The 19,464-nt window shown below is 38.0% G+C and overlaps 1 protein-coding gene across 5 annotated transcripts in view; it reads right to left on the bottom strand.

Annotated features, from left to right (window-relative positions):
- Window positions 1–259: 259 nt before the first annotated feature.
- The window catches only part of NPAS3 (neuronal PAS domain protein 3), a 1,088,682-nt gene continuing 1,069,477 nt past the window's right edge, over window positions 260–19,464 (bottom strand). For all 5 annotated transcript variants that reach the window (XM_031949273.1, XM_031949272.1, XM_031949275.1 and 2 more), the window contains 3 exons: window positions 16,386–16,533; window positions 11,770–11,885; window positions 260–4,699 (listed from right to left, as the gene is read on the bottom strand). In XM_031949273.1, coding sequence (XP_031805133.1) covers window positions 3,330–4,699; window positions 11,770–11,885; window positions 16,386–16,533 — 1,634 coding nt within the window. In that variant the 3' untranslated portion in view covers window positions 260–3,329. The remainder of the gene's footprint in view (window positions 4,700–11,769; window positions 11,886–16,385; window positions 16,534–19,464) is intronic.

Raw genomic sequence — 19,464 nt, forward strand, 5'->3', positions numbered from 1 at the left:
AACAATATAAAACATATATTTATATATATATATATATATATATATATATATATATATGTACATGTGTGTGTTTACACACATACATGTATGTATATATAATACATATATATTTTAAAACTAGCCAAAAATATCTAGCCATTGCCACTTTTTTTTTTGCTTTTTTTTTTTTTTTTAAATCAATGACCAAGGTACCTGCTTAAACAAATACTACCAGCACTCATTAGTCAGGATGGTTACATGTAAAAGAAATGATGCCAGATAGTAACAAATCCAAGAGAAGTTTATTATGAAAATGGCACCTGCGGATGAAAAAATTAAGTTACATAAAGACAACCATGTATGTGACATGTATGAGGATCTACAAAAGTATAAAAAGAACCCTGTTGTAAATGAAGTATGTACATTTCTGATTTGCAGCATTATCAATGGTCAATGAAAAAAATGTCTCAAAATAAGCCAGGCACTCAAGAAGTTAGATTCGGTTAGCTTAACACAAAATAAATGTACCATAGCTGTCGCTTTTTAACATTTTAATTTTTTTTTATATTGTAGAGTTGGTAACACCGCTAAGATTTATACGAACAGAATATCCCTTTCCCCATTATTCAGCTACTTGGCACCAGTCTCCTCATAAAAGATTTCATATATTTGTACAAGAAATAGTTAAAAACACAGACACAGTCTTCACAGGTAATGAAGTTTTTTTTTTTTCATTTTGTAATTTTAAACACTATGGATTTAGACAGCAGCTGTGATTATCTGTTAGTTTAAATCACCAGAAATCATTTTGACACAACACAGAAACATTTATAAAAAAAAAAAAAAAAAACAAAAACAAAACAACAGCTGTCTAGCTGTTCTTTGTAGCTGATAGGTGCATTCCTTTGATTGTTCAATAGCTAGAGTAGAGCTTCCAAAATTAAACTTTAAATTTCTCAATCAGCATTCTTGGCTTTTTAAAAACCTACTTTAATCCTTCAAAAAATCCTTTATAAGCTCATCATTGAAATTTGTGGCATCCAATTTTCTTAATTTAATTTGTTTTTGCTATTATTCCACCTTGGGTTAGGCCTGATGCCTCAAATTCAAAGCTACAAGAGGAATTGGCTTAACCCAGTAACAATTAAAGGACAGCTGAGTTACTAGATTAGCATTGCACACATAAGTAAATATACATGACAATCCTAAAGCTCAGTTTCCCCTCTTTTTCTTAATTAACAGTGTTGGCTGACCTTTTGGAAAAATATTCTACCTCACTGGTAATTATCCTATATATTGCTCCATTGGCCAAGCTGGGAGAAAACCAAAGAAAAGCACCCTCTGCTTACATTTAGAGCACAAGGGACTCTGGGAATGTTAACAACTGAGGCGATATGGCATCAATTTGTTTAATATATCTGAGCATCACTCTTCAGCGCATTGCATGGCACACTTGAAGAGTAAGTCATACCCAGAATTCCTCTGTGGGAAAAAAATGGCTCCATTAACCTTGAGCTAGTTAAGAGTCTTTTTATCTCTGAGAATGAAAAGGGGGTGGGGAAGTTTAGAGGAAGGAAAGAGGGAGAGAAAGGGGGAGACAAAAGAGGAGGAGAAAGAAAGGAGCAGTGGGAGAATATACAACAGCAAAGCAACAGCAGAAATCAAAGAAGGTATACAGACAGTGGAAGCAGCATAAGGTGACGTTACAGAGGAAGGCCACCACACAAAAAACCACTAACCCCCAAGAATCACTGGTTCACTAGGACTGCAGGAATGGGACTTTACCACTCCAGACTAGAGATAAAGCACAGAGAAGACAAAGGACAAAACAACTACATTAGCTTAGTATATACTGCATATAGTAACACACATTGAAACTGCAATGGGACTGACAGCCAAGGACACGTACACATTGTACACATTACAGTTCTCACATCTGTTATTAGATGCCTTAACAAACAGCTGCCAAAGATGGAGTGGAAGAAGAATTTATACTTGACAGTCATTTGGAGTGTTTGACACTACACCGTGATTTCTGGCAACAAAGACAAAATAGGAGATTTCTTTTCTTTTACTTAATGTGCAGTTTTCAGTTGTAGTTATCTATTTGAAGCTTATTAACCCATTCTTTAGTTTTAAAAACATATTGGTTTTGACACTAAAAAGAAGAAAAACAAAAAAAAAAAATCTGGAAAACCAAATCAACCCCCCCCCAAATACAACCTTCCCTCTATAGCAACAAATGAAAAAAAAAATGTTAAATAGTTTTCTTCCTTTTTTTTTTTTTACTCCAAAGTGTTATCTGAAGTTGAAAAATTAGCCTCAGTTAGACTGAGAAAAAAAGGAAAAGAAACAACGGAACACAGTATGCACCTAAAACTGCTCCTCAAGTCAGTTTAATTGAGTTTTCGGAAAGCGCTTTTTAAAAAAGGCTTTACTGACCCATTAAATTTAATGTGAGGCTATGTTTGTTAGTTGGGAGGTAAAAATTTTAAGTCCTGCAGCAAATGTTAATGAGGGCTTTGTCTTAACTAACCAAGGAGACTGCAGCAACTGACTACAGACCAGGACAGAACACATGCCTTTCCAAAACCCAGCCCACTGAGCTGCATTTTGAATGAAGACGTTACAGATTAATAAATGATAGCACCATGGTTTTAGAAATTAAGTTAATGTTTCAGTAATTAACATTTAGTCCAACTTTTTTTTAAACATTCTAGTCACAGGCCAGAAATTAAGTTTTTAAGAACCCAAATTATTTTTATGTGCAAGTAAGAAAATCTTAATCATAAAAAGAGAATTAAATTCTGCATAAAATTCTAAAATACTATCCCCTATTTTTAAAGGAATTAGGAACAAAAACCCCATTTCATTTGACTTAGTCAAACAGGGCACATTGTTTATGCTTGTCTCTTTCAATCTTGATCACATCAAGATCTTGACGAAGGAAAAAACCAATGGTTGTCACTTTTTAAAATCTCGTTACCACAACACTGAGTATTCTATGGCAGAGGCATTCTCACATTAAAGGCATCTCAATGAAGATGCAAAGGAAAAAAAAATAAAACAACACACACACACACTTCTCAGAAGAAGACAAAAATGGCAGGCAACTGGTACTCTGACCCTCTGGAGGCAAACAAAAAATTTTTTTTAAAAAAAATTAAAATTTTTTTTAATGTTAAAGAATGTCAAGTTAATGAGAAAGGGTATGGAATGGGGGAACCCATCGTGTTTGAGAGAATAAGCTGACCTGCTGAAATTCAAAGTGCTAGAATTAAGGGTCTAAATTAAAACATAGTCTATGCCTCGAGAGTATAACACTGGAAACACAGTAATGTGGTCATGTCTCAATCCTCTTTCCGCTCCAGAGTCTGTGTAGTGTGAATACCATTGCTGTACACAGGAAATGGAAGAGTGGAAAAAAGTCCCTCGGCCGTGGTGAACACGTTCCCTGCCGGCATTTGGGTCAGGCTGGCCCCGCTCACTGCACTCCCGAATGGTCCCGACATATTGAGTCGGTGGACGTGGTGGTAGAGCATCTCCATCGGTGTTTTGGGATCCAGCCCGAAGCCGGGGCTGTTGACGTCGACAAAGTTCACCGCGTGGGTGTTGGGGAGCAGGTTGCCTTGCATGGCTAAAGTAACCTCTGCGGGCGCGTAGCGGATCGTGCCAGTGGTGTAGACCCTCTGGGCTGCCGTGCTGGTGGCGGAGAGGGTGCCCGTGACCCTGTGGACCAGAGGCAGCACCACGTTGCCCGCCTGCAGCCTCTGCAGGGCCTCCAGGTCCCCAGTGTACAACAAAGAGTTGGAAGACGTGCTGGGACCGCCCCCGCCGCCCCCGCCGCCCCCGCTACCCCCGACGCCTCCCCCGCCGCCGCCCCCGCCGGGGTGCTTGTCCCGGGGGGACGCGGACAGCGGGGGCGACAGGGGGTCGGAGGAGACGGGGGCCAAGGCCGAATTGGATGAGGTGCTGAACTGAGATTTGCGGCTGGCAGTGTTCTCGGTCCCCGGCGGGGTGAGGACAGAGTCTGGAATGGAGACGTGTAAACTACTGCTGGCTTGGGGGGAAGGGAAGTGCTCGGAGTTGGGGGGCTTGGTCATACTGTAGGGCGATTCGTTCCTTGAGATTTCCCGGTTGGGCGGGTAATTCCAAATACTGCTATCGTTATCAAAATTGATAGGTTCTGAGATCTCAGTTTTGATTTTGAGCACTGAGGCACTGTTTGGTGACGAGAGCAGCTGCGGCGGGTCCACCAGCGCGCCGTCTAGCCCGTTGGGGCTCGAGGTGCTGGACAGCCGGCGGCGGCTCAGGCTGCCCCCCTTCTGCTTTTTCCTCCTCTTCTTGCGCTTCTGGTGCTTGCTGGAAGACTGGGCGTTCGCCTCGCCCGCGCTGTCAGAGTCCTTGGCGCTGTCCGAGGTCAGCGACTCGCAGTTCTGCAGCCGCAGGTCCGTCTCGCTCTCCACGTAGCGCTCCACCTTGATCTGCATAGAGCCCAGCGTGCCGAAGCTGTCTTCGGTGGCCTTCTGGGTCTCAAAGTCCGAGTTCTCGAAGCTGTCGTCGCTGTCCCGGCTGTCCTGATTGCTGGAACTGTTGCCGTCGTCGTTACAGTTCATTTCGTTGTCCGACTGATGGCCGGACTTCTTCCGGTCCGACTCTGGGTCCTCGCTGTTCTCGGATTGGTTCCCCTTCTCGTCGGACTTGGAATTTTCGTTGTCCTCTAGGGATGGGAGGGGAGAAAAGGAGAGGGGAGGAGAGCAGAGTGAGAATGTCAAAAAGAGCCACCATTGCCCCTTAACAAGGAACCCCGAGTGAAAAACAGAAACAAAAAGCCCTCCCACTATTCTGGGGCTACCCTGGGCAGCTCTACGTGAATCTACTTGGAAGGAGGTGGGAATAGTTGGATTAGTTTTATCTCTACTTCTTTAGTCTCAAAAGACTTTGGGTTTAGGAGAGACTTCAGGCAAAAGGCAGTCCTAGTGTAGTAGAAATGACATTCGATTGGGAGGCAAGACTTAGCTCTGTGTTTCTTGGGAGCAAACCACTTAACCTCTGAGGTCCTCGGTCTCTGCTTTTTACCACCTGTGTCACTTATGGCAAATTCTTTGACCTAACTGGACCTCAGTCACCTTATCTGTAAAATGAAGTTGGACTACATGACCTCCGAGCTCTCCTTCTAATTTTAAATCTGAAAGATTTAAAGCATGGGGCTTTTGTCACAACCTCTGGCTCCACAGCCACAAACCTTTTTTGCTATTAATGAACCAGAAGAGATTTGAGTTCAGATTCCCAAGCTCAAGTGGCATTATTCCTCATTTTTAAAGGCCTCTGCTTATTTATATTTGCTCTTGCATTTAGCTCATATTTATCATCAAAGTAGTTCATAACCTCTCATACGGGAAAGCAGTTCTCAAACAAAAGTCTTGCTTTTCTTATTGAATCAATTAGGCAATGAGAAAACTTAACCAAGCACCTACTATGTGGAGTAAGGATACAGTGTTGCAATGTGAACAGGCTCTTGACATAAGGTGTACAGATCATCTCTGTTCTACAGACTGTCTCTTTTCTCTGATAGGAATAATGTTGTGAAATACAAAGTTCCACTCAGCTTTCTAAGAATTGTTACAGTCTCCAAGGGCCTTTGCTATATGCCCCATTGCTCAGCAGCTTGGGGCCTCTAGTGGGAGGAGTGGGATGGATCGTTAAAGTCATGTTTCCATTGAGAAGTTCTGAAAACAGAGTAGTGAACAATCAGAGGAGAACATTAGGACAAGAAGGACAAGGGGGAAAAAAAGCAGGAAAAGAGAAGGTGCTACAGAAAATAGATTATATTCTTGAAAACCTTTAAAATTTAAAATGGCAGCTGCAGGTGTTATTGGTCAGTCAAATATTAAGCACCTACTGTGTGCCAGGTACCTTGCTGAGCTCTGGAATCAAACAGCAAGAGGGAGTTCAGAAGTATATGGGGTGACTATTCACCTCATTTGGTGCTCTTTTTGCTTCCCCTTCTCCCCATACTTGCTAATGAAAAATTCACCTTGCCTGAATAATCTACAGGATCCTTCAAGAGATAAGTGAATCTTAAAACTAAATTAAAATGAAAGTCTTCATTTGCTGTCTCATCTTGGCATAATCACAGAATCATAGTTGAAGAATCCAGGCTGAGAAAGACCTTAGGGGTCATTTAATACAATTCTCTCATTTTACAATTAAGGAAACTGAGGCCAAAAAAGTAAAGTGACTCACCTAAAAATCAGGATTTAGAGTCAGATGCTGGGAATCCAAAATCAGTGCCCTTTCAATTGTGCTATGTTACTGTCTCTTGCCCCCCATTTTCCTACCTCAAATATACAACATAAAGATTTACTTCTCTTCCTTTTTAAATTTTATTATTTAATGTTTACAATATAATCCATATTCACTATATGAAAGTTCTAATTTCTCAAATATACACCCAAAACTTGGAATTCTGTAGAAATGTACAACATATTGTCTAATTGTATAAATAAAAGTATTATGATTTTATCCTCATAGAGAACTCTTACCTTGAGTGCTAATATGATAGGCAGAATTTGAACATAAGTCTTCTTGCTTCCAAGTCCAGTTCTCAACTATGTTCTATATTATCTAGTTAAAACCTTCTTAGTAAGCCTAGTGTTGATCTTGGACTACCATAGGATCTTTATTGTTTTTATTGACTACAGTCTAAACTACCATAGGATCTTTAAAGTTCTCTTTGAGATCTCAGTAATTCAGCTCGTTGAAACTTTGAAGCAAAAGAGATTTTTTTTTTTTTTGGTGGGGTGAAGTAATTCTTACCTATATGCACTCATTTTTATAAGTACAGAAATGGGATGTAGCTTATTCAGATATAAATACTTTCTTAATGTGCAACAGAAAGAACAACAACAAAAAAGGATTGAAGTTGGGAGTGGGGAGGGAGATTTTCTTGGTCTTTCTGGAAGTCTAGATTTGTGTGTGTGTGTGTGTGTGTGTGTGTGTGCATGTGTGTACATATGTATATAAATTTGTCTTGATCACAGCTAATATTTTTCTTTAAACATTTTTTTTTCCTCAATTCTACATAACAGTATGATGTTAGAGTGTTTCTCAAAAAGTCCTCACTCACAGGGCCTGCTTGGCATGAACTTGGCTTTTATGTCCACAGCCAAGAACTAAATCTGGATGGCTGCCTATTGTTCCATATATATATTTAACAATAATGAGTTTATAGATATCTCCAAATCCTTCATTATGAAAGACATTATCCATTTCTTCCAGAATGGGTTTTCTCAAGAACTAAATTAACAAACTAATTGGTTATTTCCTACATTAGGCCTTTCCTGACTCTTCTTGTCCAAAGTGTCTCTTTCCCATTAAAAAAAATGCCTTATATTGATTTTGTATATATTTATTTTGGGATTTCCTTGAGTCTGTTTCCTTTTTGGCTTTCTCTCCCCAGCCAATTAGCACAGTGCACTGCTTAAATGCTTGTTGACATTGAATGAATAAAGCAAATCATGCCCAAATTTTTCTTTCAATAACTTTTTTTGTCCTGGTATGTAAGAATTAATTAGAGGGACCTATATGACTTTTACTGTTATTACTACTACTTCATATTTTCTAGTGCTTTGGTTGTCAATTACTCTACTATTATACTATTACTGTATTATTATTAGAGTATTGTACTATTAGATATGTTCTAATAGAATAGAAGCTCCCTGAAGGCAGCTTTAAGTTTATGTCTCCCTTGCCTTGAAAAGTGCCTGGAACTTTGCAGGTGCTTAACAAATGCTTGTTGAGTGACTCATGGATTACATTCACATTGTCTCGTTTCATCTTCCCAACAAACTGTGAGGTAGGCAGGACAGGCACTATTATCTCCACATCTGGACTGTGTCTAATTAATGGGAGAACAAGGACAAGAGAGAGTTGCAACAAAGGGAAGGGAAGTATAGGTGGACTGTGATACACATTAGAGGAAGCATTCACGTGGATATTAAAATATATATAACAAAAGGTAGCTATCCAGACACTTTGGTCCCTCGCTCTGGACATAAGAACCAACTTCATGCCAAGTAATTGCTGTGAGCAAAGCCAGTCTTAGACCTTTCAAGAAACACAATTCATTGATCCATTTAGATACTATAAGTACCTAAAGATGTGTGGGCTTCATAGGGTGGACATAGGTATCAATCAACCAAGCTATTAAGTGCAAGGTATTGGGTTTACTGAGACAAAGTTGGAATCACTCCTGTCTTCAAGGAGATTACAGTGGAGGAGATGATATGTTCGTATATTATTATATACATATATATTAAATATTATATATTTATAATATTACATAAAAATAAAAGGAAGGTATTAGGAACTAGGAAGGAGGTGGGGGCCTAGTAACATCTTATGAAGTGGAGATGAATTTTAAAGAAAGGTATAACTTTAAGGAAGTAGATGAGGAAGGAATGTATGTGTCAGGTATGAAAGAAAGCCAGTCCATAGACAGAGTGAAGGAGAGTAGTCGATAATAAGACTGGAAGGGAAGGTTGGAGTGAGTTTATTCTGCATCCTCAATATTTCTAGAAGCAACTTGGAATTGATGGAGCAGGGATCAGACTTGGGTTTTAAGAAAATTATTTTGGTGGCCATATAGAGGATAGATTGGAAAGGGGACAGATTTGAGGCAGGGAAATCAATTAAGAAGCTGGAAGGCCTAAATTAGGCTCAATTATCCTAAATTACTGAGTCTGTTCTTAGTGTCCCTTAATAGTGGGGGAAAGAGATAACATTATTGAATGTCATTTCAGAGAAGAATTTGCCCCCCCAGAGAAAGGTGTCACAGTGGATAGAGTACCTGGTTTGGAGGCAAGGAGGCCTGAGTTCAAATTTGGTCTCAGACACTTAGCAGTGACTCTAGGAAAATCATTTAACCTTTGTTTGCCTTAGTTACCTCTTCTGTTAAATGAGGATAATAGTTAATGATTATATACTATGAATACTACATAAATGTATATAAACTGCATAATATATTTGTTTATCATTATATATGACATGCCATATATAATAATACATAATTAGTGTGGCTTATAGTACATATTTCATATAATAACAATTATATGTATGCTATAATTCACATATACATAAATGTACATATGCATTTTTTTTAGATTGAGAAAATAGGGATTAAATTTTTCCAGCCCCTCTCATATTTTTAAAATAATTGAACTTTTTCCAGTTATTTCCATTAAAGAGACTTTGAAATGACATATTTTGACATCTATCTCTTTATCAAGTTGTAGGATGAGAAAAAAAATTTGGGAATGATATTGTTATAACTATTAAACAAAATTTCCCAATCTTACCAAACTTTGACTAAGTTTGGTCTGAATTTTAATAGCAGAATCCTCCCACATGTTAAGAACCTATTGCTCTATTAGAAATCCTTACATGGAATTCAGTACAATCAACTATGATATTCAGGAACATGTGCATTCTAAAAGGACTAATCCCATGGACTGCAAGATCTCAGTGACTTATGATGGGCTTGAAGAAGCATCATCAGGTCTCTGGAACATTTTATCTTGTAAATGTGATCATACTTTCCAACCCGAATTTATAGATTTTCATAGCAAGGTGATACAATTCTATCTCATAAAGATTAGAATTTAGTGAAGAGGAATAGTGTTTTCTCCCTTCCTTCCCCACCAAATACTGCATTAATTAAACAAGAAGATATCCCAGGGCTATGTACTAAATGAGAACATAGGATTATAAAATTACAGCTGTAAGGATCTCAGAAGATCTCATCCAACTTCATGGATAACTAAGCATTTATTAAGCACATACTATGTGTCAGGCATTGTCTTAAGGACTAGACTTACAAAAGAAAGGTGTATTAACATAACACCTCCCCTCACAGAACTCATATTCTAATTTTTTAGGTGAGGAAATTGATATCTAGGAAGATCACTTATCAATATAATCTATAATAATTCAGGCAAGTGTCAAATGACACTTGAATGCAGGTCCTCTAACCTTAGAGTCAATGAGATTTCTCTTACACTACAATGACAAGCACTGTCTTAAAATTTATAGCAAAGCCCTGTGAATATACCAGGTATCTAGATTTTAGGGGGTAGTGGAGGGATATATTTCCCAAAAGGCACCTTAGGTGATCTAATCTCAAAGATATTGGTATGATCTTTGGGGTCCTCAGCCAGGATTCAGAAGGAGTTCACAGCCCAATGGTCATTTTAAAGATATTTGTGTTTTATTATCTCCAAGTGTCTGGAATTGGAAATGAGATGTTAAAAATCCATGACTTAATCTCCCTAATGATGCATATCATGCCAGCAAAGGGAGGGTTAGGAGAATGCTTGCTCCATCAGGCTGAATTGGAGTCTTCTTGTTTTGGGGATAGAGGAGAAAATAAGGAATTACCTTATTTTTACTCTGCTCCCAAAGAGTAACTCAGGAAGTGTTTACCAAATTAAAAAGGAAAATGGGAAAAGATGGCATTCCCTTGCTTAATTCCAAGTAAGCTATAAGTTACATTTATATATTTTGGAACAAGAAGCCTCTAGGTACAATTAGATACTCCAACCTAAAGGTTTCATTGCCAGTTGTGGTTGTTGCTTATGTGCTTTGGTGGGAATATTAATATTTTAGTAATTAAGTTAAGTTTTCTTCAAAGAAAAAAATAAAAGATCATGCAGGGCTGCTTACTTCAAGAGGGTAGGCTGTTGGATGGTAGGAGGAGAAATGGAGGGAAGAAAGATGAAAGGTTCTGTTCCATGAGGTTGCTAGCGCAGCAATGAAATTTAATGACTAGTAAATAATTATATACCTGTTCACTTCTCCCTTTTCAGATGAGTTCATCTACCTCTGAACTGCCTGCCCCATGGCAGGAATTTGGAAAGACAAGATTCAAAATCCTGGAGTTAAGGGACTTGAGTTCAAATACAGATACTTTACAACTTAACTGTGTGACCTTAGGCAAGTTAAATAACAAAGACAACAATAACTAGCACTTACATTAAAATAATAAGTGAGATTTATATAATGCTTACTATAAACACCTGGCACTGTACTAAGTAAGCACTTTAACATTATCTCATTTGATCCTCACAACCACCCTGGAAAATAGGTGCTATTATCATCTCTATTTTACAGGGGAGGAAACTAAGGCAAGTGATTAAGTGAATTATAAAGGGTCACACAGCTAGTAAGTATGTGAGACCAGATTTGAAATTAGGTCTTCCTGAATTTAGGATTGGTGCTCTATCCACTGCATCATCTAGTGGTCTCCTCATTTGGGCTTTTCTTGACAAAGATACTAGAGTGTTTTGCCATTTCCTTCTCCAACTCATTTCTACAAATGAGGAAACTGAGGCAATACAACTAGTAAGTATCTGAGGCTGGATTTGAACTCAGGTCCTCCTGACTCCACATCTGGAACCCTATCTGCTGTCCGTATTTGCCTTATTCCTAGTAGGTTTGGTCCAAAAATATATCCAGCCCTATGAGTAAGTATTTCAGGTATTGTTATTCCCATTTTACAGAAAATTGAGGCATACAGAAGTTAATTCAGTCAAATGTCCATGGGCATGACAATAAGTGTCAAAGATGGGTTTAAATCCAGGTCTATAGATGCCACTATTCCAAGGTCATTTGTAAAATGAGAGGGCTGGGGTAGATAACCTTGAAGGTTCTCTCTAAATCTCAAACTGTGAGATTTTTTTCCCCTAGTTCCCACAAAAAAAATGGGAGAAGAAACTGGACTCTTTGCCTTACCTGAGTTGTCTTTAGAATCTGATTCAGAATCCGAGGTCTCTGAGGACTCAGAGGTTTTCTCTGGCAGATGAGGGAGTTGCGCAATATCCATTGGAGTGTCCTTGTATTCTGGGTTACTGTGAAAGAGGACATTAGGAGTGAATGCAAATAAACCAATGCTGGATAATTTTTTTTTAAACTTCCTCTTCCACTTTTCCTGCCCCAAGCATCTGAAGTTAAGAATATTAATAAAGAAATAAAATAGTAGAACTTTCCTCTCCACTCATCACAGCATTTTTTGAACATTTAGTTTGGGAATGTGATCCATTTAGAAACATCCTGGTGTAACAACTTGATAGCTAAATGCTACATGAAAACTGATAAAAAATCTTTTAATAATCTAGAAACTCTGGGGACTGGAGAGTAATACTGAGAGAGCTCTAGCTAGTACTTCCAATAAAGGATCAAGAAAGGGAAAGATATCTCTTTTCACACTCCTCATGCTTCCAGGAGTCTAAGAGCCCTTGTCATGGACCATTGATGTTGCTGCTCACCTGTTCAGATGTCTAAAGCTATTTGAGGAAGGGAAAAAAAAAATCCCTACAACCTTAACAACCTAACGCTATGACAGATGCACAGGTGTACCTTGGGATGCATGCATTATGGCTACCAAACTGTCAACACACCCATTACAATCACATTTTCATCTGTTCATGTGGTGCACACCTGTGGCTTGTTAGCTGGAAACCTGATTGCATTGGGGAAGAGTTCCAGTGCAAAAGTGAGCCTGGAAGATCAGATCTGGCCCCATTTGTTGGGGAGGGGGGTGGAAAGGGAGGAAGAGAGTGCTTTCTTTTTATTGTGTTAAATTGTAAAGCAGATCTTTTCCATCAAATGGAGGCCATTTGTTTAGTGTGCAGCACTTCTCTTTTGGGAAAATATCAGGGCAGGCTTTACATGTGAGACTACTACTATTAACTCATATTTATATAGAGCTTTATTGTTTCCAAAGGCTTTCATGTATTTCTCACAACAACTCCATAAGGTAGTCAGGGAAGATATTATTATCCTCATTTTATAGATGGGAAAAACTCAAGTTCAGCTAAAACAAATACCCCTATAACTTTAACATCTTATGTGTCTAAGATAACATAGCTAATAAGTGATAGAACCAAGGTATAAATCCAAGTCTTTTTCAAAACTAAGCTCATGTCTTAGATTGCTCCTCTAATTCAACCTGTTTCCCTCAATGGCAAAAAGAACATGTAGGACCTCCTCAGTAAAATCTTGTTGACCAATCAAAAATAGTGAGCTCTACTGAATAAACTCTCATTCCTTTGAGTTTAAAACCTCAAGACATCTAGATATCATTGCTTCTCTTTAAGAAGGAAGGAAGAACAACAACAGAAGGAAGATATTCTTTTTTCATTCATTCAATAAATATTTAGGATGTATCTATTGTATTTAAGGCACTGTGATAGGCTGTTAAGGTCTATGCAAAAATAAATGAGAAAGCTTCCCTAATCTGAAGAACCTTATCATCCAGCATTGGAAATATCTCCAAGAGAAGTAGAAGGGATAGTCATTCATTCGTGACTTACTTTCCTGGATTGCTTTCCTTTTAGTAATTAACTGAGATCATTGGTAAAAGGTTGGATTAAACAACTTCTCAGGTCTTTCCTATTCATAGGTCATGAGTCAAAAACTATTAGCTACCTTCAGAGAACAGAATTTTGATGTGACGGGGATAGATATGGAGCTGTCCTTCTGTTTCTCTATTTGTGTTCAATGTCCAGGCAATTGAGATTACCAATTGTGCTTTGAACATATTCCAATGCTTTTCTGCCTAACTTTCCATTCTTCATTTTCATTTTTAACTAAACTGTTAAGGAAGAAGTTATTTTCACATTTGCTTTCTTATCTCCATCATCTAGCACAATGACTGGTACATAGTAGGTGCTTATTGAATGTTTCCTTATTGGAGAAATGAAACAAACACACATAAGCACAAGCATAACTCCCAACTTCTTTTGCTACTGCTTTCATTATTGCTTTTAGGTACAGCTAGAAGAGTTCTTCCACTCTTGTGATTATTACCCTGGAATCAGAAAGCTGGATCATGATACATAACTGTTGCCCAAACTCTTTAATTTCTCATTCCTCTTGGTCTAGGGGAAGAAACCTATGGAAATCAGAATGGGATTTCCCAATTAGCTTGCCCAACCCCGGGCAAGATGACTTGAACTTTTCTTTACATCTCTTTCTTCCTTACTTCTACTCATATCTTTAATTTTTAAAAAAAGAAAAATCAGAAGGCAGATAAAATGAGATTTTATCTGCATGTTTGTATGTGTGTGTACATACACTATGTGTGTATACATACACATGTACATATTATATGTAGTGTTTTACAAAGCATAAAGCATTTATAAGTGCTAGCCATAATAATGATAATAATTATTATTATTACTGTACTATTATCACCACCACTAATACCAAATTGAAATAGCATTGTGTCTAATTACAGTTTAAAATCCACAATAATTTAGCTATTTCTGCTTAGAAGGTGAATATTATGATCTATCATAATCTCTGTCCTATAAAAAGCACATAAATTAGAGATTTGCTGATATCCAAGGCCATTTGGTTATATCACAAAAATAGCACAACCCATACTACTAAAATGGGAAAAAATCTGAATTTATCATACTCATAGCAGTCTCTCCCTTTAGTGAAAGAGTTAAAATCTCCTTCCAAGTAAAGGAAAAGAGATTGAAAAAGCAAAAAAAAAAAAAAAAATCAAGATATATGAGGATTCAGTAAGTGGTGCACATTAAGGTCTTCATAAAAGTCATAAGCATTAGCTTCTGATTGATATGCTATTGGTAGAGCGCAAATCCTTACTTTTGAATCAGAGACATCCCAAACTACCTGAAAACAACTGAAGGGGTCAGTGAGCAGATGAGCCCGGATCCTTAGCTCCTTGGCTCCATTTGGCTGTCTTGAAGAAAAATGGGGCTCAGTACTCACTGTCTAGAGTATCAGCCAAAGGGCAACAACTTCCGTTCATAAGCTCTGTTGGAAGTTTCCCAAATTAGACTATGAGCAGGATTCATTTTGTGGCTGCAGGCCAAGAGAAGCCCAAAGTAGAAGAACCATTTTAGAATTAAGAGACAGGGGTGCATTTTGGATGGCTTCCCAGTGGCCTGGCTTGAATATCAGGTCATAGAGACTATTTGCTCCTGAGTTTTAAGGTATTCAGCAGAGTTTCCTGTTTGTCTAAATCCCAGGGGTGAGGTTGGAAAGAATTTTTATCCATTGCTCTTTGGCTAGTTTGCTCATCTGATCTCATCCTTTGAGATCATACCAATACGTGTGACTTTGGGCAAATGATTTCACCTTTCTGGGATTTGGTTTCTTTATTTGTAAAATGGGGTTGTTCAGCCACATAGTTTCTGCAATTTCTTCTATCTCTTGATCTGTGATTGTATGATTCTACCCTCAACCTACCTCTCCAGACCTTTCTAATGACTTGTAAGATATTTCTACCTCAAGTTCAAAACTGAACTTCCCAAGACCTGCCCCACATGCATCTTATAACACTTAGCAATTATGTGGCTTTTGTCTTTGGGATGCTTCCCTGTGTTTAACCTATAGTTCTATGAGACTTGCAAGTCACCAACTCAATTCCTTCATCTACAAAATATGGATAATTCTCATATTATCTTTTGATAATTTCTTATTTGGTAAATATTTTTTTCTGAGAATTGATATGAGGAAAATTTTTTATAAACCTTAAAGTATTTTACAAAGCTAATAAGCATGTTACCTTGCTTTTGTATAAGGCTTTTTCAAAGTCCTTTTCACCAATATTATGTCATAGAATTAAATGAGTAAAATTGCACAACTAGCCAGTATTGAATTTGAGATTCTAATCCATCTTTATCTTAATATATAGGATGTCCCCAAGCTCTTAGTGCAATTTTAATAAAGCTATGGTGTTGTCTCTTAACTATAAAAGTCACCACAATATTGCCTGCCAGCAATCTCAAATGTCCAAGAAAAAAGGAACTGGCCCATATTTTCAGGATTCAAATGAATTTGGGCTTAATAAGGAATAATATGCTACTTCTCTTTCCTGTTCCCTTTTCGTTCAGTTCCTGTAATTGCATATACATGTGTGCTATATGGTTCAGTATATGTATTTTTAAATGTTACTTCTTTGAATCCATTTTATTGCATGCAAATACCTCTCTGCTTTCTTGTCTTAGGGGGATGATGAACAATTTAAGTTGGAGAGAGAGGATAAGAGCTCAAAGAAATCTCCCCGTTAAAGGTGGAGAACCAATGTAATTCTGAAAGAATATCCACAGTTTGGCAATTATGGGCAACTGTTAGCAAGGCAGATCTGGAAGAGCTTTTAGTTTCAGCTTGACTACTACATCCACATGGGTCTTTAGGGATGAAAAACCCCTTCCCTGTGCCAGGATTTCATATTCTTCAGCACCAAGTGCTGCCAAAAAGCCAGTGCTTATATCTCACTAGCCACTAACCACAGCTTTTTATGTGTCTTACAGTCCCTTCACTCAGGTAACATGGATGGCAGTAGAAATGATGGAAAAGATTTGATGATATACCTAAGGAGATAATTGACCCAGATGATGTTCTTCTCATTTGCATTCTTGGCATTAATAGCTATGGTAGCACTAGACTGTATCCAAATATATCCTCCGTTCTTCTGCATCCAGCGGTAGTACTTAGTCACACACTGACCCTTATTCAGCACTGAAAAGAAAACAGAAAGAACAAAAGGCATTGTGTATTAACATCACAATCCAATGACTTTCATCTCTACAACACCCCCCCCCCCAAGTACAGAGATGGAAGGCCCCACACAAAGGCAAGAGGTGCCCCTCTGTATGCTTAATGTGGGATGCCATTAGTATGACAAATAAAATCAACAATTCACTGGAGCATCGGCTCAGGAGCTGTGGGTTACTACCATTTGTAGCAAGATTTTATTCCATTTTTGGCAGCTCTGGTGTGGGAGGAAGAATAAAAGGGCTACAAATCTTTTTGGCTCGGAGAACACCTAATGCTGTGTGGACATTTTCAATGAGTTTGACGTCAAATTGTACGAAAGGCAAATTTGTATGTGATTTATTCATAGCTCCTAGGTAGACCTCTTTGAGATTCTGGATATCTGAAAGGTTCAGGAGTGTGCTCTCCCTTTCATTCTTTGATCATTTCTCCTCATTGCAAGCAATATCAACCAGTGAGCTTATACATCTGTTCCTTTTGATCTTGTCAAACAGAATTTATAGTTCTCAGATGAACTAAATCTCCACTGGTCAGTAGGGGGAAAGTCTGGTGAGACTTTGCTTAATACTGGAACAAAATAAATCCACCAAAGGTATCGGAAAGAAACCGTGGCCTAAGGGAGGCACAGAATTGACTTGGTTCAAGCCAAACAGAGTGACAGCTCTATACAGCCTCTGAAATATGGCCAAAAATGAAGGAACAAGTAAAAACAATCAGTAATGTGAAACGCCGGCCATTAAATACCCTACTGAAAGGGAGCTTTAAAAATGCAGATGTTAAAAATGATACTTTAACCAAAATGTTGCCAAGTTGAAATTGATTTGATTTGTATCTGGGCCCTCCTGAGCTAGTAAAAGGAGAATGAACAGTAAATCATGCCCCGAAATAAAGTGCTATAGATTGGAATGCTTTAAAAAGATGTCTGGAATGTGCAAAAACCTGGGTGTTATTACTCAAAGACAGATTCGGTTTTGGCCGTGTTCTCTGCAACGGCCTCGGAGGCGTCGGGCACTAGGGGGCAGTGTGCATTCATCTACGTCTCCGGCTTTTGGCATGTCCTTGTCTCCGTCTGCTAAAATGAAAAACTCTAACTGCTGTAATAAATTTGGCTAAATTAGCTGCTAAATGGTTATCTCAAGTAATATGTATTTGCATTAATCATCTTGCTCTAAACCAGAACAAGCCAGAGTCCTAAAGACGTAGTAAATTCATATTGTCCATTTAATTACGGCTAATAAGTGCTTCATATACAATAGTTTCATGAAGTACATTTTGATTTTTTGGGGGGTGGGGAAAAGAAAGGAGTCACTTTGGAAAAGAACAGTGTTCAGCGCTGTTAAAGTTCTTACCATAAAACCAGGAGTCACTTTTCATAGTTCCTAAGATAACCAAATGTCAGCGCCTCAGAAATATTATGTTCATATGTAAATGCACGGCGCCTGACCCCACACTCACACACGTTCCCGTGAGCACATCTAGACTCCAACAACCTCCCTTGACACTTTAACTGTCACAAAGAAAGGAAAAGAAAAAGACTCAATCCTAAAAAGCGTTTCAAACGGCAGTGAATTCTCCCATATTCTCTATTTGCTGATGTTTTTAGCGGCTCAGACTGAGCTGTAGCACCATCATTTACTCCCAGTCCGGATGCAGCGGGAGGATCCCCGTTATTTCCTTTTCACATGCCGTTCTAAGTTTCTGACATTCCACACGCATGGCTTCACAAGCCACGAAACTACACGGTTAAGCTGAAAGCAGGTAAAATACTAACCACCGACGATACAGCTTTTCTATCGCGCCACTGTTGCATGCAACCTGACACGATTTTATTCAAATCCTTTAAACTCTGTTAACAGTTAATATTGAGAGAGAGAGAGACAGAGAGACAGAGAGACAGAGAGAAAGAGAGACAGAGAGAGAGAAATGAGATAAATGTCTTGTCCAAAGTTATATAATCCTACCCCCTATTTTCACAGAGTAATTACATGACTTCCCCAATCAATAGTTGATATGATATATAGATATGTATCTCAGATATGTGTATGTATATATATATATATATATATATATAAATACATACATATATGTGTTTGTCCTTGTCTTATATATAATTTTATATGTGTCTACTTAAGTTTAGAGTATGGAGTGATTTCATTTGGTTGTGTTGAACTTAGCAGAGGTTCAGAGACAAGAGAACTGTTCTTTGGATGTTTCAAAGACAGAAGAAAGAGAGATGAATGCGTAAGTTCAAACCTGTACAGAATGGATATAAAGCACTGGTGTTTCACTGAAGAATGATGCCAAAATAAGTCTTTTGTGATAACTAGGCTGTCCAGGGGATATGGTACTGGACTTGGGAACAGGAAGGCTTAAATTCAGTCTGCCAGAGATACTTACTTAGTTGTTATAACTAGGTAAGTCACTTAAGCTCCCTCAGTCTCTATTTTCTCATCTATAAAATGGGGATAATGACAGCACCTAATGAAGAGGGTTGTTGTGAAAATAAAATGAGATAATATAAATAAAGTGTTTTGCAAACACACACATATATATATATATTTATACATCCATATATGTGTGTAAATGTATTGTGTAAGTTTATGTGTGTGACCTCAGACATTTACTAGCTATGTGACCCTGGACAAGTCTGCCTTAATCCACAGGGGAAGAAAATGACAAACCACTCCAGCATTTTTGCCAAGAAAACTCCTTGGACAGTATTGGCATGCTGTAGTCCACAGGTGAAAAAATGTTGGACACAACTGAACAACAACACATATGTATATCACACACACACATATATTTACAAAGTACTATTTATCTGTAATAGTAATAATAATTATTATAGCTATAATAAATAATACTGGTAATTATAATGTAATAATGATAATAAAT

The sequence above is a fragment of the Sarcophilus harrisii genome, chromosome 2, assembly GCF_902635505.1.
Source record: "Sarcophilus harrisii chromosome 2, mSarHar1.11, whole genome shotgun sequence".
NCBI lineage: Eukaryota > Metazoa > Chordata > Mammalia > Dasyuromorphia > Dasyuridae > Sarcophilus > Sarcophilus harrisii.